The following is a 26,293-nucleotide window of genomic DNA, read 5'->3' on the forward strand; positions in this document are numbered from 1 at the left end:
CTGTGCACAGGAAAAGATAGTGAAAGTAAAAGTCTCTCAGTCGTATCGGATTCTTTGCGACCCCATGGACTATATAGTCCATGGAATTCTCCAGGCCAGAATACTGGAATGGGTAGCCTCTCCCTTCTCCAGGGCATCTTCCCAACCCAGGGATCGAACCCAGGCCTCCCTCATTGCAAGTGGATTCTTTACCAGCTGAGCCACAAGGAAGCCCAAGTGTGACTGCTGCTGCTGCTAAGTCGCTTCAGTCATGTCCGACTCTGCGACCCCATAGACGGCAGCCCACCAGGCTCCCCCGTCCTGGGATTCTCCAGGCAAGAACACTGGAGTGGGTTGCCATTTCCTTCTCCAATGCATGAAAGTGAAAAGTGAAAGTGAAGTCGCTCAGTCGTGTCCGACTCTTAGCGACCCCATGGACTGCAGCCTACCAGGCTTCTCCGTCCATGGACATGTTGCTGCTGCTAAGTCACTTCAGTCGTGTCCAACTCTGTGCGACCCCATAGACGGCAGCCCACCAGGCTCCCCCGTCCCTGGGATTCTCCAGGCAAGAACAGTGGAGTGGGTTGCCATTTCCCTCTCCAGTGCACGAAAGTGAAAAGTGAAAGTGAAGTTGCTCAGCCGTGTCGGATTCCTGGAGGCCCCATGGACTTCGGCCTACTAGGCTCCTCCGTCCATGGGATTTTCCAGGCAAGAGTACTGGAGTGGGGTGCCATTGCCTTCTCCATGGACATGTTAGATATGCATTAAATATTTTAAAAAATATTGTTTTGTTGAACTCTTTAGATTTAGCTCCTATGAATAATGTTTATATTAATTATGAACTGCATTTCTTTATATACAATTTCTATAACCAACTGGAGACTATTCTAGATTTCCAAGTTTGCATTTTACTCTTTAATTCTAATCAATGATAAATCAATGATGTTATTAGTGAATTTATTCGTGTTGAAAAAAGAGTCTGTTGATTGAAGTAGTTTCAGGGTTGAGTGTAGGGAAATAATATTAATGGATTACTGAGTTGTTTTTTCTTATTTTTGGATTTTAGCACTTCACATGCTTTTTAAATCCTTGTTTTCTCTTTTTTGTTATAGTGGAGCAAAAATATTATTGTACTTTTGTTGTGATACGTTTGTAGGAAACTCTAATACAGAACTCTCAGTTCTTTTGAGATATTAAAATCTGGAAGATAATTTTGAAGGACAGGAAGTCTATTCACATGTTTCACACAGATGCCAATTTTAACATGAGGATTATATTGAACTAGCTTAATGTATCACCTCAGAAGCAGAGATTTCCAAAAAAGATCATACAATACTGGCAGATGTCTGGGTTTGGTACTAAAAGAGTTCAGTGTGTACTTAGAAATTTAACGAAGAGATTGAATCAAGATGGCAGATTGAGAACAAGTTCTAGTCTCTCCTGACTCTTCCCCTCTTTAGACTATCCCCAGAATCTTTAAAAATTACAAGAAAGTTACATGAGCACACACAGTCGTGTGCATCCATGCACATACATTGATACTGAAAAACATGAACGAGTGCTCTCAAAGGACCAGACATTATGACAATCTTTGAAAAATAGAAGGCTCACAGGACAGGATTATAGTTGGATAAACAAAAGCTGTATAAGCAGAGGCTTAATATTGAAATAGGTGTGGCTCCTGGGGATGTTCTAAGCACACAAAAAGAAGCTATTGATATCAAAGGGCCCTTGGACAATAGAGTTACTGATTGAGGTACCACTGTAGGAAGAGTCAGGTAGGTCAGCCTTTCAGCCTTGCTTCCATGTGCAAACAGTGGATACAAGAACTTGCTCCGAAAGAAGGCAGGGACAGCCATGTACGCACTTTTATTAAAAAGATAGGTCAGGGCCCTGGATAGTTTTTGACATCGAGGAGGAAGAGAGGCCTCACATCTTGAAGGCTGGTATCAGTTCCCCTTCTCAAGGTGCACATCCAACATTCCCTCCTCCACAAATCTACCAAAGACATAGGTTAAAAAGGATGCACTACTTTCAAAAGAACAATAATAAGACTCACAGCTGACTTTTTAACAGAAATAAGGAAAGTGGAATAATGTCTTGAAAGAAGTTAACCTAGAATTTTAAAGTAACCTTTAAAAATGAAGATGCAAATGTGTTTAGAAAACAAAAATTAAGAAAAAAATTTTTATTACAGATCCTCACAAGGAATTGCTAAAGAGAATTGTTCAGGCTAAAGGAAAAATGATCCCAGATGGAATGCAAAAATGCTGGAATGTATTAAGAGCAATGGAAAGGACAAATACAAGGTGAGTATATAAAACAATTGTATTCTGATATTATAGAAATTAAAAATTAGAAAATAAAAAGCTTTAGGGGATAAAATTTATAACATAAAAAATGAAATCAGTTCACTTTAGTTTCAGTCACTCAGTTGTGTTTGACTCTTTTCGACCCCATGGACTACATAGAGCACACCAGGCCTCCCTGTCCATCACCAACTCCTGGAGTTTACTCAAACCCTTGTCCATTGAGTCAGTGATGCCATCCAGCCATCTCATTCTCTGTCATCCCCTTCTCCTCCCGCCCTCAATCTTTCCTAGCATCAGGGTCTTTTCAAATGAGTCGGTTCTTTGCATCAGGTGGCCAAAGTATTGGAGCTTCAGCTTCAGCATCAGTCCTTTCAATGAACATTCAGGACTGATTTCCTTTAGGATGGACTGCTTGGATCTCCTTGCAGTCCAAGGGACTCTCAAGAGTCTTCCCCAACACCACAGTTCAAAAGCATCAATTCTTCGGCACTCAGTTTTGTTTATAGTCCAACTCTCACATCCGTATATGACTACTGGAAAAACCATAGCTTTGACTAGACAGACCTTTGTTGATAAAGTAATGTCTCTGCTTTTTAATATGCTGTCTAGGTTGGTCATAACTTTTCTTCCAAATAGCAAGCGTCTTTTAATTTCTTGGCTGCAATCACCATCTGCAGTGATTTTGGAGCCCCCCAAAATAAAATCTGTCACTGTTTCCATTGTTTCCCCATCTATTTGCCATGAAGTGATGGGACCAGATGCCTTGATCTTAGTTTTCTGAATGTTGAGTTTTAAGCCAACTTTTTCACTCTCCTCTTTCACTTTCATCAAGAGGCTGTTTAGTTCCTCTTCACTTTCTGCCATAAGGGTGGTGTCATCTGCATATCTGAGGTTATTGATATTCCTCCCAGCAATCTTGATTCCAGCTTGTGTTTCATCCAGTCCAGCATTTCTCATGATGTGCTCTGCATAGAAGCTAAATAAGCCGGGTGACAATTTGCAGCCTTGATGGACTCCTTTCCCTATTTGGAATCAGTCTGTTGTTCCATGTCCAGTTCTAACTGTTGCTTCCTGACACGCATACAGATTTCTCAGGAGGAAGGTCAGGTGGTCTAGTATTCCAGTCTCTTGAAGAATTTTCCACAGTTTATTGTGATTCACACAGTCAAAGGCTTTGGCATAGTAAATAAAATAGAAGTAGATATTTTTCTGGAACTCTTGCTTTTTCGATGATCCAACTGATGTTGGCAATTTGATCTCTGGTTCCTCTGCCTTTTCTAAATCGAGCTTGAACATCTGGAAGTTCACGGTTCACGTACTGTTGAAGCCTGGCTTGGAGAATTTTGAGTATTACTTTGCTAGCATGTGCTCCTGCTCTGCTGCTGCTGCTAAGTCGCTTCAGTTGTGTCCAACTCTGTGCGACCCCATAGACGGCAGCCCACCAGGCTCCCCCATCCCTGGGATTCTCCAGGCAAGAACACTGGAGTGGGTTGCCATTTCCTTCTCCAATGCATGAAAGTGAAAAGTGAAAGTGAAGTCGCTCAGTCGTATCCAACTCTTCACAACCCCATGGACTGCAGCCCACCAGGCTCCTCCATCCATGGGATTTTCCAGGCAAGAGTACTGGAGTGGGGTGCCATTGTCTTCTCCGTGCTAGCATGTGAGATGAGTGCAATTGTGCAGTACTTTGAGCATTCTTTGGCATTGCCTTTCTTTGGGATTGGAATGAAAACTGACCTTTTCCAGTCCTGTGACCACTGCTGAATTTTCCAAATTTGCTGACATATTGAGTGCAGCACTTTCACAGCATCATCTTTTAGGATTTGAAATAGCTCAACTGGAATTCCATCACCTCCACTAGCTTTGTTCGTAGTGATGCGTCCTAAGGCCCACTTGACTTCACATTCCAGGATGTCTGGCTCTAGGTGAGTGATCACACCATTGTGATTATCTGGGTCATGAAAATCTTTTTTGTACAGTTCAGAGAAGCCTGGTAGGCTGTAGTCCACGGGATTGCAAAGAGTTGGACACAACTGAGCGACTTCACCTTCACCTTCTGTGTATTCTTGCCACCTCTTCTTAATATCTTCTGCTTCTGTTAGGTCCACACCATTTCTGTCCTTTATTGTGCCCATCTTTGCATGAAATGTTCCCTTGGTATCTCTAATTTTCTTGAAGAGATCTCTAGTCTTTCCCATTCTATTGTTTTCCTCTGTTTCAAATAGACAGAAACTCAAATTCTTAATGAGCACAATGTAGCCAAAAGATGATATTTCAGCTCCTTTGTAGCGAGTTGGGGTTATGTACATAGTTCTGATCCATGAGCTATACATTAAAGAACTGATGAGACTTTAGGAAAATCTCTTTAGAAAATAAAAGTCCTTTTCCTCCCTTCTCAATGTTGCTACTTTAATTTTGAGTGAAATGGCTGGAGCTCTACCAGTCATTTTGGAACATGAGAAGAAATATAAGCAAAGATAAGCAACAAAAGGGAAGAAACCTGGATCCCCGACAACCATGGAAACTTCATGCTTGCCCAGGACTTCCTATCCCTGGATATCTTTCATACAAAGAAATAATTTTATAAAAGGGGTTTCCCTGGTGGCTCAGATAGTAAAGAATCTGACTGCAATACAGGAGACCTGGGTTCAATCCCTGGGTTGGGAAGATTCCCTAGAGAAGGGAATGACAATCCACTTCAGTATTCTTGCCTAGAGGATTCCATGGATAGAGGAGAATTTTATAAAAGACCTCAACTATTTAAGTCATAACATACTTTAGTGGCTTACCCATACTTGTAATAATTAGAACTCTCAAAGATTGATTTACATGATTGCTTTAAATATATTTACGTATTTAAATTAGAATTTGTAGAAAAATCGAAAGCAGAATTCAAACTAGAATTAAACTAGAATCTCTCTGTTGGCATTTGTTATTTTTTTGTCATTCGGTTTGTGATCTTCCTAGTTGTAGATATAATGGATTTTGGGTCAAAATGTGAACATTTTGGATATTATGTTATGGGTGGGGCTCTGTATCTTAATTAACTTCTCTTTTAGCCAGCCTCCTCTGACACTGCTCTGGAAGGAATGTGTACACCCTTGGCAGCACACTTCCATTACTACCAGATGGTAGTGAAAGCCCCAGTTCCCCACCCAGCCTCCACTGATAGTCCAGGGAGCAGCACCTCTTGTTACTGCTGGGTGGGGGTAAGAGCCAGCTCTCTCTAAGTGTGGGATGTATAAGGCAAAAAGAACTTTTGTTCTTTGTGTAATTTCTAGAGTTTCTAGGTTGCTAGCCAGTCTGCCTTCTTCTCTCCAGCTTTTAGAATCTCTCTCTCTCTCTCTTATATATATATATATATATATATATAGGCTTCCCAGGTGGCGCTAGCGGTAAAGAACCTGCCTGCCAATGCAGGAGATCTAAGAGACATGGGTTCAATTCCTGGGTGGGGAGGATCCCGTGGAGGAGGCAATGGCAAGCAACTCCAGTACTCTTGCCTGGAAAATCCCATGGACAGAGGAGGCTACAGTCCACAGGGTCGTAAAGAGTAGGACACGACTGAAGTGACTTAGCGCATGTGCATGTTTATAGTGTACGGAGTTTTCAGTTGTACTTAAGCAACAGGAATATGGAAAAATATATCTATTCTATCTTCATTGAAGCATATATTTGTTTTATTACAGAGAAGCATTGCTGAATCCCTCATGCTGCCATAACTGAAAGTCTCTCTACTTTTCTCTTAAACATTTTTTCCTTCCCTCTACTTTTACAGTTTCTATCACCCTGCTTATTTAACTTCTATGCAGAGTACATCATGAGAAACGCTGGGCTGGAAGAAACACAAGCTGGAATCAAGATTGCCGGGAGAAATATCAATAACCTCAGATATGCAGATGACACCACCCTTATGGCAGAAAGTGAAGAGAAACTAAAAAGCCTCTTGATGAAAGTGAAAGTGGAGAGTGAAAAAGTTGGCTTAAAGCTCAACATTCAGAAAACGAAGATCATGGCATCCGGTCCCATCACTTCATGGGAAATAGATGGGGAAACAGTGGAAATAGTGTCAGACTTTATTTTGGGGGGCTCCAAAATCACTGCAGATGGTGACTGCAGCCATGAAATTAAAAGATACTTACTCCTTGGAAGGAAAGTTATGACCAACCTAGATAGCATATTCAAAAGCAGAGACATTACTTTGCCAGCAAAGGTTCGTCTAGTCAAGGCTATGGTTTTTCCTGTGGTCATGTATGGATGTGAGAGTTGGACTGTGAAGAAGGCTGAGTGCCGAAGAATTGATGCTTTTGAACTGCGGTGTTGGAGAAGACTCTTGGGAGTCCCTTGGACTGCAAGGAGATCCAACCAGTCCATTCTGAAGGAGATCAGCCCTGGGATTTCTTTGGAAGGAATGATGCTAAAGCTGAAACTCCAGTACTTTGGCCACTTCATGCGAAGAGTTGACTCATTGGAAAAGACTCTGATGCTGGGAGGGATTGGGGGCAAGAGGAGAAGGGGACGACAGAGGATGAGATGGCTGGATGGCATCACTGACTCAATGGACGTGAGTCTGAGTGAACTCCGGGAGTTGGTGATGGACAGGGAGGCCTGGTGTGCTGCGATTCATGGGGTCGCAAAGAGTCGGACATGACTGAGCGACTGATCTGATCTGATCTGATTACTAGTTTAACTAATAATCATCCTCAATAATCTAAGTTAAAAAATAGAATTTGAATGCATTCAGAACACTCTAATTATCTCTTGGTGCATAACAAACCATACCAAAATTCTGTGGCATAAAATGACAACTGCCTTATAATCACTATGGATTCTCTGGGTCAGGAATTTGGACAGGGTACAGCAGAGATGGCTTATCTCTGGTTCATGATATCTGGGATCACTGCTGGCAAGACTTGGATACTTGGGGGAGACTACTGGATGAGGTCCAGAATCATCTGTAGGTCTATTCACTCACATGTCTGGTGGCTGGCCTGGGAATGCTTGAAGGTTGGGTTTAGTTGGGCCTGTTAACTGGAATGCTGATGACATGGTCTCTTCTTGTGGCTTAGGTTTCCTCACAGTATGGTAGCCTCAGGATCGTCAGACTTTTTCAGTGGTGGCTCAGGGCTTCAGGAAAGAGTGTTCTAGTGGACAAGGCAAAAGCCGAATGGTCTTTTTGGATCTAGCCTTAAAAGCCATTTGATGTTACCTTAGTCCATTGGCTGAGACATCCCATCCTCGTCCCCTTGACCTCGCTATGGAAGGGCTGTAAAAAAAATTGAGGCCAATTTTTTAAACTGCCACAAAATGTATAGAAACTTCGAGTATCTTTTATATAAAAAGTATAAAATAAATGTAAAAAAGTTTACAAACAATGGCTTAAAGAAATTATTTTCTTCTAGTATATTCAATATTGGGCTTCCCTGGTGGCTCAGAAGGTAAAGAATCCACCTGCAATGCAGGAGACCTGGGTTCTATTTGATCCCTGGGTTGGGAGGATCCCCTGAAGAGGGCATGGCAGTCCACTCCAGTATTCTTGCCTGGAGAATCCCCATGGACCAGAGGAACCTGGTGGGCTGTAGTCCATGGGGTTGCAAAGAGTCGGACATGACTGAGCGACATATACATATACAAATACATATGCATGTACATATTCAATATTATCTGCTAAGTACAAAGGCCAAATATAATGATAATTAATGACAATCAAAATTTAAATTAATTTAAATATAATCAAATGTTTTAACTGTTTTCTGAAATTTAACTAGGTATTATTATTATATAATATAAAGTTTATATTATTATAAAATTATATTATTATATTTTTAATAATATTTATCATTATAGCTACCAATGTGAAGAATAAGTGTTGTGTTTAATACATGTTATATCTAGACTTACATATATACAAAGGCAGGAGGAGAAGGGGCCGATAGAGGATGAGATGGTTGGATGGCATCGCCAACTCAATGGACTTGAGTTTGAGCAAGCTCCAGGAGATGGTGAAGGACAGGGAAGCCTGGAGTGCTGCAGTCCACGGGGTCACAAAGAGTCAGATACGACTGAGCAACTGAAAAACAATTGTTTAATATTGTTAAGTTTTCCTCAGATGCCACGTGCAACTGTTGTAAAAACTGTTAAATATTGGATATAAAGAGTTTAAGAAAGTGAACACTCTGCTTTATGACATATTTTACTATTCAAAAACCTACTGTGGTCATGAAATTTGAGAAGAAAGATACAGTGAGCTAAATGTTTTCTTACCTATTTCTCCAACTCAAATGTTCCTCATGCTTTGACACTTTGTCCATCTCTGATGTCAGCAGTGCCACAGTCTTCTCTTCTTCATTTGGACACATGTGATTTTTGCCAAATTTGTTATTTGTGGTTTTTCTGGTTTACGGGTCCCTCTAAGGTGCAGAACTAGAGCAGGGGCCCTTTGCCCGAGTTTGAAGGCGTTAACCACTTCTCTGGGAGCATGAACTTTACAACTCTGTCTAATCACTCTCGCTGCTATCTCCAGTTCTGAGTTTATAATCCAGGGAGCTTCCAAGAACATGAAGTTCTTTCAGTGGTGTTTCCACAGTAAATTTTGCCCCAGCTCTCAGGTTCAGAAGTTGATGGGATGCCAGTTTGAACCATAATGTGGAGCTCTGACATCTGGAGGGTGTGATCACACTTGGTACTCACAATGTTTCTTGACCTTTAGAGGTGAGTCATAGCTTCAGTACATTGAATTTTCTTATTCTAGGGGAAAGAGGGATTCATTTAATCAAGCGGAACCCTTGTATCAGTGAGCCTAGACAACCTCCAAAACGTTAAGGCCTCTATGTGTATTTATTCTCTAGAATTTCTTCTCCATATCTGAGAACTGTGGTCAGAATTCAGTCTAGAGATGATCTCAAGGTCTCTACCTCCTATTTGGAAGCTGTCTAGGGATTTCTTCCAGAGAATATGTTTACAGTTCATACTTTACAGTAATAAAGATTTATTTGAATGAATACCCATCTCTTTGGGAAAGAGCTCTTTCACTAGTCAGTCAGCTATAGAAGAGCTCAAAATGTGTTGTGCAGAGAACACAATCTCTTTACCCCTCTTTCCCATTCATTAGTCAGATCCATATCATCCACATCAGTATCAGTATTTGTAATTCATTTAAGTGTATACATTCCTTTTTTAAAAACCTGGAAATGGTATCTGATGTTACTTTTCTCATGGCTATTTACAACTAATTGTGGAGTAAATAATTTGTCCACATTAAAGACATCTAAGATCCCAGGGACGGGGGAGCCTGGTGGGCTGCCGTCTATGGGGTCGCACAGAGTCAGACACAACTGAAGCGACTTAGCAGCAGCAAGATCTCAGAAGGCAGTGGGCAGAAGCACTTAAATTTTGATTGAGGCTCTCTTAACAGTACACTGAAGATGACACCCAGATAATGTCTGTCTGATTATTCCTAGCAGTCTGATGCCAAAACCCACGCCAGTCTATACAGTTTCCACATTTGGAATGGCAGTTATATGAGTAGTAGAGTATTTATATAACCATCCTGTAGAAATTAAATTATCTGAATATCCTTTCCATCCAAAAAATGTTTTAAATTTTAATATGTCTGTTGTTTTCAGTATTACAAATTGGAAAAATCTTTTAGTAAGTTTATGAATATAAAAATAATAGCTTATTAATGCCAGCTAACCACTGAATATATTTGATTTAACTTGTACTTTCAATTCTTCTCCCCATCTTATCTCTCTCTCTTTTTTCCTCTCCCTTCTCTCTCCCTTTTAAAACACATGTCAGATATTATAATGTTTTAAATGGAGTTCCTAACAATTTTACTCAGAGAGCTGTAAATATGGACAATGGAAATTACCTACATGGAAAATGGCTTATTATTTCATAGAGAATTTTTTTTAAAGTAGTTTCCTTTAATCTTACTGGGAGGAGAGTCTATGCAAAAATTTTATTTCCTGGAGTAGTCCTTTCTGAGCTGTTATGTCTGTTATGCTTCTTGCCAAAGTTCAGAAGGGCAATAGCTCTTTCCTCAAGATGGTGTGATAATGGGATGTTACATTGTTCTTGATGTGAAGCAAAGCGGTAATGCCCAAAGGTTAATTAAAATAGAGTTAATAAAATAGAGTTAATAGAGTTAATAAAAATAAATATAATAACTTGTCTCACGCATTTCAATGTCACTTTTGCCTCTTTTGAAGATTGCTGGGGAAAAGTAATAATAAACATAGCTACTTTAAATTTCAAAAAAAAAAAAAAAAAAAAACTAAGGAAGTCTGAATAAATTATGGAGTTGAGCTAATAAAAAAAAAAAAAAAATAGAGTTAATATGCTTTAAGGAAAAAGGCAAAGCCTTTTCCTTCCCTCTACTTTTGAGTCTTCCTGTTCCCACCTACCACAAAGACTTGAAACAATAGAGTCAGCAAAAATAATATTTTTATGTTCACTCTTTTTAAAAAAAAATTGTTCATTCTTCTGATATATCTTATTTTGTTTATTTAATGACTGTCTCCACCTTCTTCTACCCTGTGGATGGGTAACAACTATTAACTGCTTATTTTCCTAGTGGTGGTACCTTTGAAAACAGCCTCCCCTCCCCCACAGTTCCTTCGTGAAAACTTTAGGCTAGTCAAATGAGTTACTACGGTGGTTTTGAATCCAAGGCAGTAACAGTGTGATAATCCCAAGGGAAACACTGCCTTTTGTTTCATGAATTTCTCTGGGTTACTGATAATCTTGATTTCTGATTTTCAGCAAGGGAGCAACTCTGACATCTCCATTTAGGGGCAATAATTGTAACTTTATTCATTCCTTAGACTGATGACTGCACCTAGAAGATTTTCTATCTAGTATTTTTTAGTATAATCTAATGGTGCCTCCATCATTAGGCTTATTTTCTACATTAAAAGGGAAGTGAAAAGAGAAAAGATGTAGAATTCTGATCTTGGGCATGATTACTGGGTCATCAGAAATGCTGAAGCATGTAAGGACAGAGAGGAAGTCGTTAAAAGGGTCAAAAGCACACTGTCAAAAATAAAAGGAAATAACTAGAGAAAAATGACTGACTATTAGAATAGTAACTGATGTAATTAAAATGAATGTAGATTTTTTTGGTTGGGGGATTAGTGGTAAGAAAATCACTGTAAGTAAATATGTGTTAATTATTATGCCTTGTATAATTAAAAAAATTTTTGTGTGTGGTGGTAAACATGTAAATATCTTCCTAATTGAAAGAAACACACACAAAAATCGGGGCATTTCCTTCCAAAAAGTGTTTAAAAGTGGTATGGCTTCCTTTCTGTCTGGATGGTGAAGGTATATTAACTCCTCACTGTATAACCCTTTTAACTACAGGGTATTTTACATTCTTTCGATTTTCATAACAGCTTTGTTCAGTCAATAGGAGCTTGCTGATTATAAGGATGAGGAAACAGTTTGAAGTGCAAAATGACCTAGTCAAATTGTCATCATTCATAATTATTAGAACCAGAACTAGAACTTCAGTCTCCTCTCATTTTCCCTGTGCTCTCTCTACTGCCTGGACTCACAGAGATGTTTTCCAAGGTCCTTTCCAGTCACATATTTCTTCAGTTTTAGTGAAGATATAAATGTATCATGATATTTTTATAGTCAGAGCGTGTTGTCCTAGATTTTAAACACAGACATTTGGAAACAGTGGAAGGCAGATGTCCTGGATACTCTGTGCTTGCTCCACAGGCACTGTCCCTCCTCCTCCACCCAGCTCTGCGCCACGGGAGACTGTCCAGAGCGAACTGCATCAAGGGGCCTCTGATTAGGTTCAGCAGGAGATTAGGGGGATGGGCCAAGAGCGAGGTCAGGTGTTTATTTATTCTTCTGCTCCTTCTCTGTGGGGCCAGAGTAGCAGTGGCTACGGTCCTTAACTGAAGGTGTAGCAGATGCCATGGGTCCCCCACCCAGGTTCCTTCAGCCCTCACCACTGCTGATGTCCAGTGGTGGCTCCTTCCTGTGTAAACACCTGCCACTCTCTGCCTGAGGGCTTTTTCTGGCCATGGAAACATGCCTACTCTATGTTCAGGGCAGGCTGAAGGTGCTGGACAGTTGATGGTCTCAGGGAGCAGCCATTAACCACTGTTGTATGGGAATTGGTGGGTAAACATCCCCATATCTTCTCCCCTGGGTTGGGACAACTCTAAGCCGTGTTCTTCATCATCTCCTATGTCCCTGTGGAGACTGAGCCACATTTGCACTCAGTGGCAATCTCTGCCAATCAGTGCACACTGCCTTGGCCTCCTTCCCTGCCCTGTCTCACTTACCCATCCCTTTCCAGGACCTCCTGGGATTGCTTCCAGATTAACTACTTGTGCTGAAATCCTACTCTTGAGAATGGCTTTGGGGGAACCCCAGCCCAAAGTAGAAGCCACCATTCTTGTCAAGCAACTGTCTTCTGTAGCCATCATTACCCTGTGGGTTCCAGGAACCTCTTCCTTCCTCCCGATGCCCCTTTGGGCCACGCATAATCATGGATACCCATCGTTTCTACTCCCAGAGTGAGTCACTGCTTTTGTACACACAGCTGCAAAATAGGTTGCAATGTCGTCTTTATGCCGGGTGTCTAAACAATGGATATTCTTTTAGATAGGAAGAAAATGAGAATAAGAGAAGTGAACATGTAGCAGACTTCAGAAGAATACTTCAAATTCTAGAATCTTTGGAGCCATATTGTGAGATAATTAAATGATTGACAGCAACGCTAGTCAGGCCAGCAGGGATTATAATGCAATTACCACCATAATGTCAATAAAGGTATCAGGGTCATCTATGGGGTGCTTTTCAGGGTGATTGCTATTTGAAGAAGAGCTGGTTCTGTCCTGTCTGTGCTCTTTGGAGGCAGAGTTCTTGGAATTCCTCCGTAGTCCTATCTGATGACATGCTAACCTCATACTTCTTAGTTACAGCAAAGCTGCTCCACACTCAGCTGCCTGATGTGCTTCATTTCATGTCTCAGGCATTGCTGGGATGTTATTGATACTCACTTGTAGGAAAAGAATTTTTTAAACATCAATAAAAAATTTGGAGGGACTGCTAGGCAGGGATTTGATTTCTTGTGTGCCCTGGTTGAGAATTCCCATGTGAGGTATTTTAGAGGACATAAAATGAGTAATAACCTGTCCTTTTCCTGCAGAACTCCAAGTCTAGTAGTGACGGAGTGTGGAGGGAGGACGGGAGGGAAATTTGGGGTGGGAAGGAATGACAACACGGGTGTAAAGTGGCGGGATGCTTTGTTAAGGTGTTAGTTATTGTGAGTCCCCAGTCCCTTCCTAGCTTGTTGTTGAAATTGCACAAGGTGCCCTGAAGCGATAGAGTAATAGATAAATAGAGTAATAAGGGGTAGACCTCTGAGGGCCAGGGAAGAGTGGAAATTCTGGAGCATTGGGGAGGGGATGGAGGTTGGTGGGTAGTGGGCACCCTTGCTTGTCCTGTGGTTGTGTCCTGGTCAGCAGGATGGTTATACAGTGCCTTACGGAGACTCCACTCTAGACACCAGAGCTTCCAGCAAAGATGAAGCCCCCTCACCAGACCACCTCCATCCCCACTCAGCAATGGAGCGGAAAGCCTGTCATGTTTCAGGGTTGGACAGTGAGAATTTCAAAAGGGCTCAAAGCAGAGGAGAGATTAGGAGTCCTCCCCCTATTTTCTAATCTATGTACTTCTCCCTGATTGTGGTGTGAACCAGGGAGGTAAGGGGATTCCAGTAATGATTGTGATCGCCTTTTTGCCAGCTCAGAGGGAACCAAGATGGGCTTAAGTTAATATAAAGAAAATGAAGGTAGCAAAACTTCTTAGGTGCCTAAACATGATGGTTTGAGAAGCAATCTGCTCCATGCTTAAATAACCAAAACAAAAAGCAGAAAATGACAGGGGCTGGCACTATGGGAGGCTATGGGATTTAGCATAGCTGTGATAAACCATGGTGTATTATTTTCTGTTTGGGAGCAGTCTCTTTTTCACAGGGCTTTTTCCAGCTAGGCAGAGGAAGGTACTGGAGGGAAGTTAAGTAGAGAAGGAGAAAGAATTCTTTTTCCTTATTGGTCGTCTTCTAACTTACTCCCTTATTATAACACAAAGCACAATAACATAACTGTACATGTGGTAGCTGGTTGTATATGAGTCAAGTGTTAATGAAGTTTTATTTCCTGGTAATTTCTTCTCCTTTCCTCTAGGTACATGTCACACTTGAGTATATCCTGTGTTGTCCATGCTGTCCATTCTCTGGATTATGGCGGCAGAAGAAGCACTGTCTCATCAAACAGACATTGTTGACACACAGAACACAGACCCTCGTGCTCCCCTGTCTGTCCCTCCCACAGATACTTTTCTCAATCAGCAGCTTTCTCTTTGCCATTGCAGAGGCTCTGGAGCAGGGAGCTCTATGACATTTCCATTTTTCCTGGAAAAAATTAAGGTGAATGGTTGCGTGGATAGGCATCGCAAGATACATTTTCTATATGTAGTCTGTATATCCTTAATTCTAAAACACGTGATAAAAACAGATTTTTAATGTTCTGAAAGTAGGCATGTGTCTTGTAATTAAATGTCAGAAGAAACCCGTCTGTTTCCAGGCAGAACTGTAAGTTATGCTGTGTTTGTCATTGAGCACATATGTGCTCAGTTGCACGGAAGATCTTTTTATCTGATCACCAACTCAACAGTTGATCGCCAACTCAACAAATTTATAACAATGCTTAATGTAGGTGTATTTTAATTTACATTCTTGATTCCCAGTTGGCTTTCGAAACCTTTTAAAGATTACAATTCAGCAAACCTAACCTTTTTTTTTTTTTAATGTGGCAGGTTAGCTGTCATATGCCGAGTAATGAATTTAGGAAACAATAGGAATTGTTACATACTTTGGACTAGATCAGAAAATTTCAGAGTTGGGAGAGATTTGTATGACCAAGTCATGGGCTGAGAAGGAGTTTTATTTGAGAATGGTTCATCTAGTAAAAGGTTCTAACTTTTCCCCCTAAAATTTAAGCACATATGCAAAACACTAGCTTGGGTGCTCTGGGATTTGAAAGGATGTGTATGGGGAGGAGAGAAAAAGAATTTGTAGTCAGGCTCAAGAATCTGAAGTCAGACTCTTAAGTTGTGTATATGAGATACAGTCATGTTAGTTGCTCAGTTGTGTCCGACTCTTTGTGCCCCCATGGACTGTAGCCTGCCAGGTTCCTCTGTCCATGGGATTCTCCAGGCAAGAATGCTAGTGTGGATTGCCATTCCCTTCCCCAGGGGATCTTCCTGCCTCAGGGATTGAACCTGGGTCTCCTGCACTGCTGGCAGATTCTTTACCATCCAAGCCACAGGGAGGCCCTGGTGTATGAGATAGATCACACTTGAAAAGAAGCTGGAAATGCAAGGCATTAAGCAAGTGCTGTTACTTAACAACTTCCCTTGTAGCTCAGTTGGTAAAGAATCCACCTGTAAGGCAGGAGACCGGGGTTCGATTCCTGGGTGGAGAAGATCCCCTGGGAGAAGGCAATGGCAACCCACTCCAGTAGTCTGGCTTGGGAAATCCTATGGACAGAGGAGCCTGGTGGGTTATAGTCCACGGGGTCGAAAGAGTCAGACATGACTTAGTGACTAAACCTTTAAAAATATAAGGTTTGAACTAGACCTTGAAGGATGAGCTGGGATAACCACGCGATTAATAATCTCAAAAGTAGAAAAAGCACTGTTATCTTTCTCTACTCTTTATTTTTTTGGGCTCTGCTGGCCCGAGATGGATGAAGGGCCTAATGTAAAGGAGTGCAGGATGCCTGGCTTTGGCTTTGTCTCGAGTTAGTCACCCCCACTAAGCTCTGCAGAGGCAGAGACATTGACAGCAACATGAATACCTCTTGCTTCAGACTGGCCTGGTATTGTGGGCTATTACTGTCTTCAAAAAATGAGTGTGTGAGCCACCATGTTAAAGTCTTGAGCATAAGACTCTAGAAGCCACGTGTTCTATAAGAGTTTCTCCTGCCTCCTAGCACTAGCAGTGTCCTGAATTAGAAATTTGTGTCCTCGGCAGTCTTGATTGCTTAGCAAGTACGGTCCAGCACTTAGGGTCAGTTAAGTGTGGTGAATTTTTCTTAAGTACAACTTGTCTCCTTCTCAGAGCTACTTTAAGTTCCCCAGGCAATGTTCCCATATGAGGGTGGTCGTCTGGAGAAGCGTAGGCATTCTCCTCCCCTTTTTATTATTTTTTCCAGGTTCTGGAACCAGCAGTCAGTTCTCCTTCCTGCCCTCCCCTGGCCCCAGGGTTTGTGACTTCTCCCCGGAGACACTTACTGGAAACTTTTTGAGCTAGTGAGGCCTGTTTTCCTTTAGACCAATGGGAATATTGTCATGGATGAAAAGATTTGAGTACTACCATTATCACATGGAGTCTATGTAACAAGACTGTTTCCGTGTCTTGGCACAGAGCCCCAGTTAACTTTGCTTTGCTGGATGTAGGGACAATGAATTCTGTTTGAACAAGACATCATGTGTAACAAATACTTTTGCAAAACCATGTCCTTTTAGCAGTTATTTTAGTAAAGATGTCCTTCAGCATAAGTTTCAGCACAATAGATGCATTTAAATACCTATACAATGCTTAACAACATATTTTTTAAAAATCAACTTTTAATTTTAGAATAGTTTTTGATTTATGGAAAAGTTATAAAGATTGTACAGAGACGACTCATATACTCCATATCCAGTTTCCTCTATTATCTTAGTGTGATCGATTTGTTACAATCACCCCTACCCTCGCCTGTCTGTAACCTTCCACTCCCAGGATAAGAACCCTCACCCATATTGTCATCTGTTTACATAATTGTCCAATGCCAGTATACATATGTAGCAGTATATGAACTATGAACCCTTATCCCCGTGGGAAACAGCTGTATCAACAGAGTCATATGTTTTCGTATGGTTCCTTTAGCCTTTAGTTTTACAAACTTCACTCATTTCCAAAGTGACTCAGGGCAGTACCCTTTTTCCTACTCTCTTCAATGAGGTTCTTTCATACATTTGTAATAGAGTTAGATTCTTTTGTCATAGCCGACATTCCATTCAGGGATCCCTTAACCTCATGGATAATTTCTTTTTTTAACTGTGTACCACAGGTTTTGACAAATATTGTCACGTATCCATCATGATACCATACTGAATAGTTTCACCACTCTAAAAAAATCCCCTAAGCTTCACTTATTCAAGACCTTCTGCCCCAGTAGATCTAGGGCAGCCACTCATCTGTTTACCATCTCTATCTAAATTTAACAAATATTTTAAAATTAAAAATTTTTTTAATAGTTGGAGATTTTATAAATCAAATGGGTTTCCCAGGTGGCCCTGGCAGTAAAGAACCTACCTACCAATGCAGGAGATGAAAGAGACATGGGTTCGACTGGGTTGGGAAGATCCCCTGGAGGAGGACATGGCAACCCACTCAACTATTCTTGCCTGCAGAATCCCATGGACAGTGGAGCCTGGTGGGCTACATCCTTAGGGTCACAAAGAGTTGGACATGACTGAAGTGATTTGCTGCTGCTGCTGCTGCTAAGTCGCGTCAGTCGTGCCCGACTCTGTGCGACCCCATAGACTTAGCACAGCACATAAATCAATCGGACTTTCATAGATAGTACTTTCTTTAGAAGTGAATATCTTTGACCTTAAAGATATTATGTTTTTTGTTGTTTGTGTTTAGTTGCTAAGTCGTGTCCAACTCTTTGCAACCCCGTGGACTGTAGCCCACCAGGCTTCTCTGCCCATGGGATTTCCCAGGTAAGAATACTGGAGTGGGTTGCTATTTCCTTTCCCAGGGGATCTTCCTGACCCAGGGATTGAACCTGCGGCTTCTGCCACATCTCCTGCATTGCAGGCAGATTCTTTAACCACTGAGCCACTGGGGAAGCCCAAAGATATTATAGCTGTTATCAGTTATTATACCTGAAACTCATGGATTTGGGGCTGGCCTCTTGAAGTAGCAATGCAATTTTCTCATTTTTAATGAAGGAACATTTCACTCATTACATCTGCAAATGTCTGAGACATTTAGAGGAATCAGGACACTTTACATGGGGGTAGAAGGATGAAAGAGGTAAAGGGGATGTTTCAATAGATAATGTAAGAGATTTCAGCTAATGCAGGAGAAGTGATGGGTAGCTGTAGCTCAGAATAGAGTGGTTATGAATCAGTTGTTCAATATGTGCTATAAACAAAGATAATACCTAGACAGCAGAGACTTTATCAAGTACTAGGATCAGGTTAGGCATTTACCTGTAGTTCAGGATCTTTATTTTAATTCTTCAGATTCCTTGTTGAGTGTCTGCTCTGCTTGATTTTGACGTGCCATATGCTCGAAGCGTGCCTTCTTCTGGTGTGACTCTTTGGTCATGTACTTCCCCTTTGGAACAGCTGGTCCCATTCTGCAACATTCAAGGGCTTCCCTGAACTCAGAGTTCAGGGCTTTCCTCCCTGACTTCCAAGGCCATTTGCTTATCCTTGAAAGAAAAAGGTATGAGTGACCCTTGGTCATACTTCACTCCCCAACCGCCTATTTCAGCATGTCCCTAGTCCCACGGTTGCTGTTGAATATGTAAGATCACAGTAAGTTTGGGGAAGGGAGGTAGACAGGTCCTATGTACCTGGAGGAGGGAAGGGACTTCTGTTCTCTTCAGGGTAACTGAAGTTGCCGTGGGGTTACTTCTGAAAAATAAATGGAAGGTGTTAGAGCGGGGAAAGATAAGGGACACAAGAAGAGAAGACAATATTTTATTTAATCTGAACCATATACCTAGCGTATAAGTGAAGAGGAAAGAAACTGAAACTTGGTGAGTGCCAATTATGTGCTGGGGTCTGTGATGGGAGTTCTTATATATTTATTTCCTCCTTTCCCCTACCGTGACTCTGTGAAGTAGATTTTTTAAAGAAAACTTCAGTTCACAGATAAATAGGTTCAGAGAGGCTCACCAACTTGTCTGATTTCACACAGTGAGGATTTAAATCTAGAGCTCTTTAACTCTAAAGCCCTGGCAGCACATTAAAATGACCTGAGCCCTTAAAGAGAAATCCTTGCTTGAACCTTAGACCAAATTCCAATCTCTGAGAATGAGGATGGGCATTCGTGTTTTTAAAGCACCGCCATTGATAACAATATGTATAATGTGCAGCTGGGGTTGAGAACTCTGGCTCTGCTCTGAGCAGAGCTTTTCTTGTACTCAGTCGGTCAGTAGTGTATGACTCTTTGTGACCCCCGTGAACTGTAGCCCACCAGGCCCCTCTGTCCCTGGGATTCTCCAGCAAGAATACTGGAGTAGGTTGCCATGCCCTCCTCCAGGGGACTCTTCCTGGTCTCCGGAGTTGCAGGCATATTCTTTACCACTGAGCCAGTACCTTTCCTACTCTCCTAAAAGAAGGGAAGGGGCATTTTCTGAACCAGTAGGCACTCTAAATACTCCCAGAGTACTTTTAGATCCACCCCATGCCCTGTTTCCTGTCCCTCACTGTGATTCTTATCATCTCTGAATAAGCAGGCAGATGGAGTGGGGGCAGAGGTTGTTATCAATGATAGAGAACTACAAATATGACTGAGTTAATCTAATCCATGTTTTTTTTTTAAATAAGACATGTGTACGTGGTGCTGATAGACTGTCAAGGTACAGTATCTGATACTGGCAAGAAACTATAATGATGGATATATGTCATTAAATTTTGGCAAAACCTGTAAATGTACAGGGTTTCCCTGGTGGCTCAGATGGTAAAGAATCTACCTGCAATGCGGGACACCCGGGTTTGATCCTTGGGTTAGGAAGATCCCCTAGAGAAGGGAATGGCTACGCACTCCAATATTCTTGCCTGGAGAATTCCGTGGACAGAGGACCCTGGTGGGCTACAGTCTATGGGGTCGCAAAGAGTCAGACGTGACTGAGCGACTAACATACATACACATAGAATGTAACATCAAGAGTGAACTCTAATACAAGCTATGGACTTTGGGTGATAATGATGTATCAGTGTAGGCTCATCAGTGGTAACCAATGTCTCACTCTGATGGGAGATAGCAAGCAAGGCTGTGGAAGTGACAGAATTATATATGGGAAACTTCTGTACTCTCTGTTCACTTTTGCTGTGAACCTAAAACTGCTCTAAAAAATAAAAGTCCATTAAAAGTGAAAAAAAAATAGTGTCATGAAAATTTGATATGATTTTCAAAAGGTGCTGGTAAATTTTGTTTGTTGAATATTCTTACAGCAAATGCCAAGTAGTGCTGATTTAGTATCTCGGTTTATAGCAGGTGTAAGAAGATGGGCTTTGGGTGTATTCCTGGTGGGAAAAATTTTATAAATTCTTAAGGTTAGATTTTAAGAAGAACTAAAGAGCCTCTTGATGAAAGTGAAAGAGGAGAGTGAAAAAGATGGCTTAAAACTCAACATTCAGAAAACTAAGATCACAGCATCTGGTCCCATCACTTCATGACAAATAGATGGGGAAATAATGGAAACAGTGATAGACTTTATTTTGGGGGACTCCAAAATCACCACAGATGGTGACTGCAGCCATGAAATTAAAAGACACTTACTCCTTGGAAGAAAAGTTATGCCCAATCTATGGGGTCACACAGAGTTGAACACGACTGAAGCGACTTAGCAGCAGCAGCAGCAGACAGCATATTAAAAAGCAGAGACATTACTTTGCCAACAGAGGTCCGTCTAGTCAAAGCTATGGCTTTTCTAGTAGTCACGTATGGATGTGAGAGTTGGACTATAAAGAAAGCTAAGCGCTGAAGAATTGATGTTTTTGAACTGTGGTGTTGGAGAAGACTCTTGAGAGTTCCTTGGACTGCAAGGATCTCCAACCAGTCCATCCTAAAGGAAATCAGTCCTGAATATTCTTTGAAAGGACTGATACTAAAGCTGAAACTCCAATACCTTGGCCACCTGATGCAAAGAACTGACTCCTTAGAAAAGACCCTGATGCTGGGAAAGAAGGAAGGCAAGAGGAGAAGAGGACGACAGAGGATGAAATGGTTGGATGGCATCACCAACTCGATGGACATGAGTTTGAGTAAGCTACTGGAGTTGGTGATGGACAGGGAAGCCTGGTGTGCTGAAGTCCATGGGGTCGCAAAGAGTTGGACATGACTAAGCGATTGAACTGAACTGAACTGAAGATTAGATTTGTTAATTGCCATACAGCATTTAACCTTTTACTTCATGTTTCTTGAAGTATGATCTACCATGTCCAGGACATCCCTATCAATTATAAAACCCCGTCCTTTTGCAGTCTCCTTTTAGCCTTGAAACCAACCACAAGTAAGAACTGTTTAATATCAAAATGATATAACATTTTGAACACTGTGTCAAATGTTATGAAGAACATTTTGGTCTGTTCAAAAATAATAAAAACTGCATAGATAAACACAGGCATTCTTGAAATTGGGGAAACATGTCATTTTGCACAATAGTTACCCTGGCCATTTCTTTTAAGATACATAAAAGCAGAGTACCTCCTTTCATGAGTTTTATCAATAGACTTTTGTTTTAGTGGAGGGTTAGAAACAATGTCAAGACCAGAATGCCCATTCTCCACCCTATCCCAACCAGCTACCCCTGCCCCCCTCCGCCTCCCCCCCCCCCCCCGATGCAGAAACTACCATCATTACTCTGTCTAATTAATGTTATTCCTATTTTGTAACTGTTGGGTGTATGGAGAGTGCCTCAAGTAGTCAGAACACGCTGTGGATATTTCATGTTGGATAGAGTATATAGTCCTTTTTAAATTCTACATCTAATGTTATGTTCCACAAAGAAATCTAAGAAAATCCTGATATAGCTGCCTGATTACTGTGCCACAGGGGAAAAAAAAATGCATAGTGAATATGCTGGCTTATGCTGGTATAACAACTTTTTAGCTTTGACCAGTTTGTTGTTCAATTACTTTTATTTTTCAAATAACTCTTACAAATAATCTCTTTCATCCGACTATTTGCTTCTTAAATGAAATGTTGAGGCTTCAAATTATAGCAATTAAAAAAACCCAGCTGAACCTTGTCCTCTTTCAACCCCCAAGCTGATTTTACATATTACTACTGTCTCAGTAAATATTAAATCATGTCTTTAAAACTCTGGAACGATTCCCTGATAAAACTATTGCATATCATCAGTTTCCCACTTTTCCACCTAAGAGTCTTTCTTATCTTTTATTGCAGAAGTCTCAAACATACAAAATTGAGAAAATAGTAAATCCAATCCCCATGTACCCACTATCCAGCTTCGACAATTATCACTTCATCTGTAATCTTGTTTTATTTATACCTAATCTACTACTCCTTTTTGAAGCTAGTCTCAGACTTCTTCTGTAGATATTTCAGCATGTATTTCCAAAAGATATGTACTTTTGGAAAATAACCACAATATTATATGTGTCTTTAAAAATAACAGCTCTTTAATATTATATAATATCCAGTGTTCAAATTTCTTCAGTTGTCCTGAAGTTTCTTTTAAATTGGTTTAAATCAGGATTTCAAGGCCCAGTTACTGCATTTGATTGGTATATCTTTTCAATTTCTTTTACTCTATGGGCGCCCCATCCTCTTTTTTCTTCCCTACAACTTCCTTGTTAAAGAAATTGAGTTATTTTATAGTGTTTCCTCCAGATCAAGTTTTACTGACTGCATTCCTGTGGAGCCTTTTAACTTGTTTTCAGTGCCCCCAGGCCTCCTGTGAGCTGGTAGTTGGATCTAGAAGCTTCAATGTTGGCAAGACTGCTTCAGAAGTTGTGCTATATACCTCCATCAGAAGGTTGTCAATGAATGTTCATACCTACTTTTGTGATATAAACAATCATTGGTGATTATGCTTAGGTTTATTCCTTTTTTTTGCAGGGAGGTTGTTTGCACAATGGTTATACTCAAATTTTTTTCTTTAATTATCTGGAATACTTGAGGGAGAAACTTCTCCCTCTTCATCAACTATTTGGCCCTTCTATTGGTGCAGTTGTGCAGCAAAGGCAGGTTGAGTGTTGATATTTTCCATTTTTATTTATTTTTTTGGAATAATGAATTGGTTCCAAAGATGAACAATGATTTCTTTATAGTATCATCATGAATACATGAGTGTCAATATATCTAATGTGTTTCAATACATTTCAGTTATAACTTATTATTGCCACTCAAATTTTTTATTACTTTGGCAGCAGAAGCCACTTGAAGTTGGCTCCGGAGTCCTTTTGGAATGACCCTAGTAGTTTTAGACAGTGTCCTTTATTTCTGGTACGACAAGATGTTCCAATCTCATCTTACACACTTCCTGCCTCAGACTTGGAATTTGCCGTCTTTCCAAAGAACCTAGGTTCATTTTCGTGGAAAACACTAGAGGTCACTATCTTGTGCTAGGATAGAAGACAGTAATCTATTAAAGACTTAGGAATGAGCTCTGTGGGTATTTGGGAGAACAGTACTGTAGGCAGAAAGAGCGAAGTGCGAAGACTCTGAGGCTAGAGCAGGGGCAACATGAAGAGAACAGCAGGAAAGTCAGAGAGGTGCTTGGGGAGGGGAGCAAGCTGGGGAGCAAGCCAGGTAGGAACTGGTTTATGCTTGGAGTGAGATGGGAGCCCTGGGAAGGTTTTGAGCAGAAGAGTGATATGCTTGGTTTGGTTTTAACTGAATCACTGTGAGTACTGGTTACAGAATGACTGAGCAGGATTGAGAGCAGCATCTGGGAGACCAGTGGGAAGGCGATCATAATAAACCAGATGCGAGAGGATGTGGCTTGGCCCAGTGTGGAAGCACTGCAGGTAATGAGAAGAGGGCATGTTCTGGAGGGGGCTCTCCTTGACATGTTCAGATGCTTGTCTGTTTCTCCCACATAACCTCTCACTCACTGTGAATCTTGATCATTTTTTTTCTCCTTCTAGCTTTGACAGTCTTTTTGCATCCTATAGTTCACAGGATATTTTGTAGACATGTTCTTTTTGGAACTTTTCTCTGAAACAATGATGCCCAGACAGTCATAAACCCATTATAAAATTGTTGGTTTTTACAGATATATCCATCACATCAATTAAAAGCATTTTCACCACAATAGGACAAATACCAAACCAATGTTTCTTATTAGAAATCTTGGTATCTGGAAAAGGCATCCACTGGATTCTCATTTAGTATAACTAGTTTTTATTATAAATGGCAAATGCTTTAACTCTGAAACCTTTAGTAAGGTAAAGAAAGAGTCTTATGCAAACTCAGATTTATTAAAGCACTAAACTTTTTTGGGCGGGTGGGGTGGGCGGGCGCTGTGCCATTAGGATCTTAGTTCCCCGACCAGGAATCAACCCCGTGCCCCCTGCAATGGAAGCATGAGTCCTAACCACTGGACCACCAGCAAAGTCCAGCATGAAACATTACTGAGCACAGAGTATGCTGCTGAGCACTGAACAAATAACAGAAACACCTAAACTGAAAAGAGAAAAAAAGCCCCTGCCTTTATTAAAGTATGATTAAAAGTATAGTGGAGAATATATTTTTATAGAGTAAAAAATAGCCTTTAGTGGTCACCAATTTAATAGCTTATGGAATATATTTGGAAGTAAAATGATAGCTCAGCTGGTAAAGAATCCACCTGCAATGCAGGAGACTCTGGTTCAGTTCCTGGGTTGGGAAGATTCCCTGGAGAAGGGATAGGCTATCCACCCCAGTATTCTTGGGCTTCCCTGGTGGCTCAGATGGTAAAGAATCTGCCTACAATGCAGGAGGCCTGGGTTCAATCCCTGGGTTGGGAAGAGTCCCTGGAGAAGAGACAGCTACTCACTCCAGTAATCTGGCCTGGAGAATTCCACGGACTGTATAGTCTGTGGGATTGCAAAGAGTCAGACAGGAATTAGCAATTTTTCACTTTCACTTTCAAAATGTCTTATGGTGTAACTGATTTTAGATACAAATTCTCATGCGGAAGAAACAATATAGAAAAAGCATGAACTACGAATCAGTGAAATCAGATTTATGTTCTGCTTTGCTGCTATTTATTAACTCAACCATTCATCAAAAATCTACTAAGCACCTACACTGTGGGAGAAACTGTATCAGGTGCTGCAGAGCACAGTAGCAAGTAAGAGAGACCAGCTCCCTGCTCTCAAAGTGAACATGAACTTGTAGCTTAACATCTCCACATCTCTATCCTCGCTTAGACTACATGTCGGGTCTCTTTGAAACCTAAAGTGCTAAAGTTTGACAGCCTCATGGAGGGAGAAGGTGCCCAAACAGGCTGCCTTAAGACTTGGAAACTTACCTTCCTGTGGGTTGTCTCTTATCCGGATTTCAAAATAACTTCATAGACACCGTTTTTTAAAATGCTTTGGTCAGTCTGTATTTGGGTCACCGTGGCAAAGCCTAGGTGTGGCAATTCCTGCCTATAAGACTTCGGAGGTAGGAGGTGAAGGTTTGGAAAAGGTAGACAACTTGCATCAGCACAGCCAGACAGCTGTTCCCAGCGAGCAGCCTTCTCTGCCGTCCCACCATGCCTTCCAACCAATACCACGGTTTCTCAAGCGGCCGCAACCTTTGCTTGGGTGACCCAGTGCTCTTCTGGCGTAATGAACTCCAAAAAGGGATTGCTCATCAGGGAATCAGAAATAAGCGGATTTGTGGGGCCAGCACAACTGTTCTTGAGTCCCGTCCTTTTTCCAGTGAGTATCAAGGTAACAATTTTCTTGCTTCAAAGTTGCAAAAAGTAAATCGCTTTTTTTTATTTGCTTGCAGACAAGATACATTTTTCAAGGCTGGGGAGGGGGGAATGGATTTCTGTATCAGAGAGAGAGGGAAAATCTGAAGAGAGATCTGAACACACATTGCCTCAAGATAGAAAAAGTTACAGCCCGGGCAAGCTTTAGGGGAATGAGCTGCTGAACTCCTCGGCAAGTCTGTCCTTCAGTCAATGAAAAAGACATAGGGTTTGAGGTTCCTTCCGAAACGGGGCAGGCTAATTTAG

At 41.1% G+C, this 26,293-nt stretch overlaps 1 protein-coding gene and 1 long non-coding RNA gene across 6 annotated transcripts in view; one reads left to right on the plus strand and one right to left on the minus strand.

The window, feature by feature from the left end:
* Nucleotides 1–1,831: 1,831 nt before the first annotated feature.
* On the minus strand, nt 1,832–26,241 carry LOC101903992 (uncharacterized). 4 transcript variants are annotated; one of them, XR_815655.4, is made up of 5 exons: nt 25,595–26,241; nt 18,591–19,019; nt 8,556–9,038; nt 8,193–8,361; nt 1,832–7,557 (listed from the first exon to the last, which is right to left on the minus strand). It is a non-coding gene; the product is annotated as an uncharacterized lncRNA (long non-coding RNA). The 4 variants fall into 4 exon arrangements; XR_009492970.1 differs by lacking the exon at nt 8,556–9,038; XR_009492969.1 differs by lacking the exons at nt 1,832–7,557; nt 8,193–8,361; nt 8,556–9,038 and adding an exon at nt 12,974–14,733 and having other exon boundaries at nt 18,591–18,814.
* ENTPD1 (ectonucleoside triphosphate diphosphohydrolase 1) overlaps nt 25,615–26,293 on the plus strand; it is a 104,626-nt gene continuing 103,947 nt past the window's right edge. Inside the window, exon 1 of one of the 2 annotated variants that reach the window (XM_005225444.5) lies at nt 25,615–25,991. In XM_005225444.5, the coding sequence (XP_005225501.3) occupies nt 25,823–25,991 (169 nt within the window). In that variant the 5' untranslated portion in view covers nt 25,615–25,822. The remainder of the gene's footprint in view (nt 25,992–26,293) is intronic. The other variant, XM_024985480.2, reaches the window with a different exon arrangement.

The sequence above is a fragment of the Bos taurus genome, chromosome 26 (genome assembly GCF_002263795.3).
Source record: "Bos taurus isolate L1 Dominette 01449 registration number 42190680 breed Hereford chromosome 26, ARS-UCD2.0, whole genome shotgun sequence".
NCBI lineage: Eukaryota > Metazoa > Chordata > Mammalia > Artiodactyla > Bovidae > Bos > Bos taurus.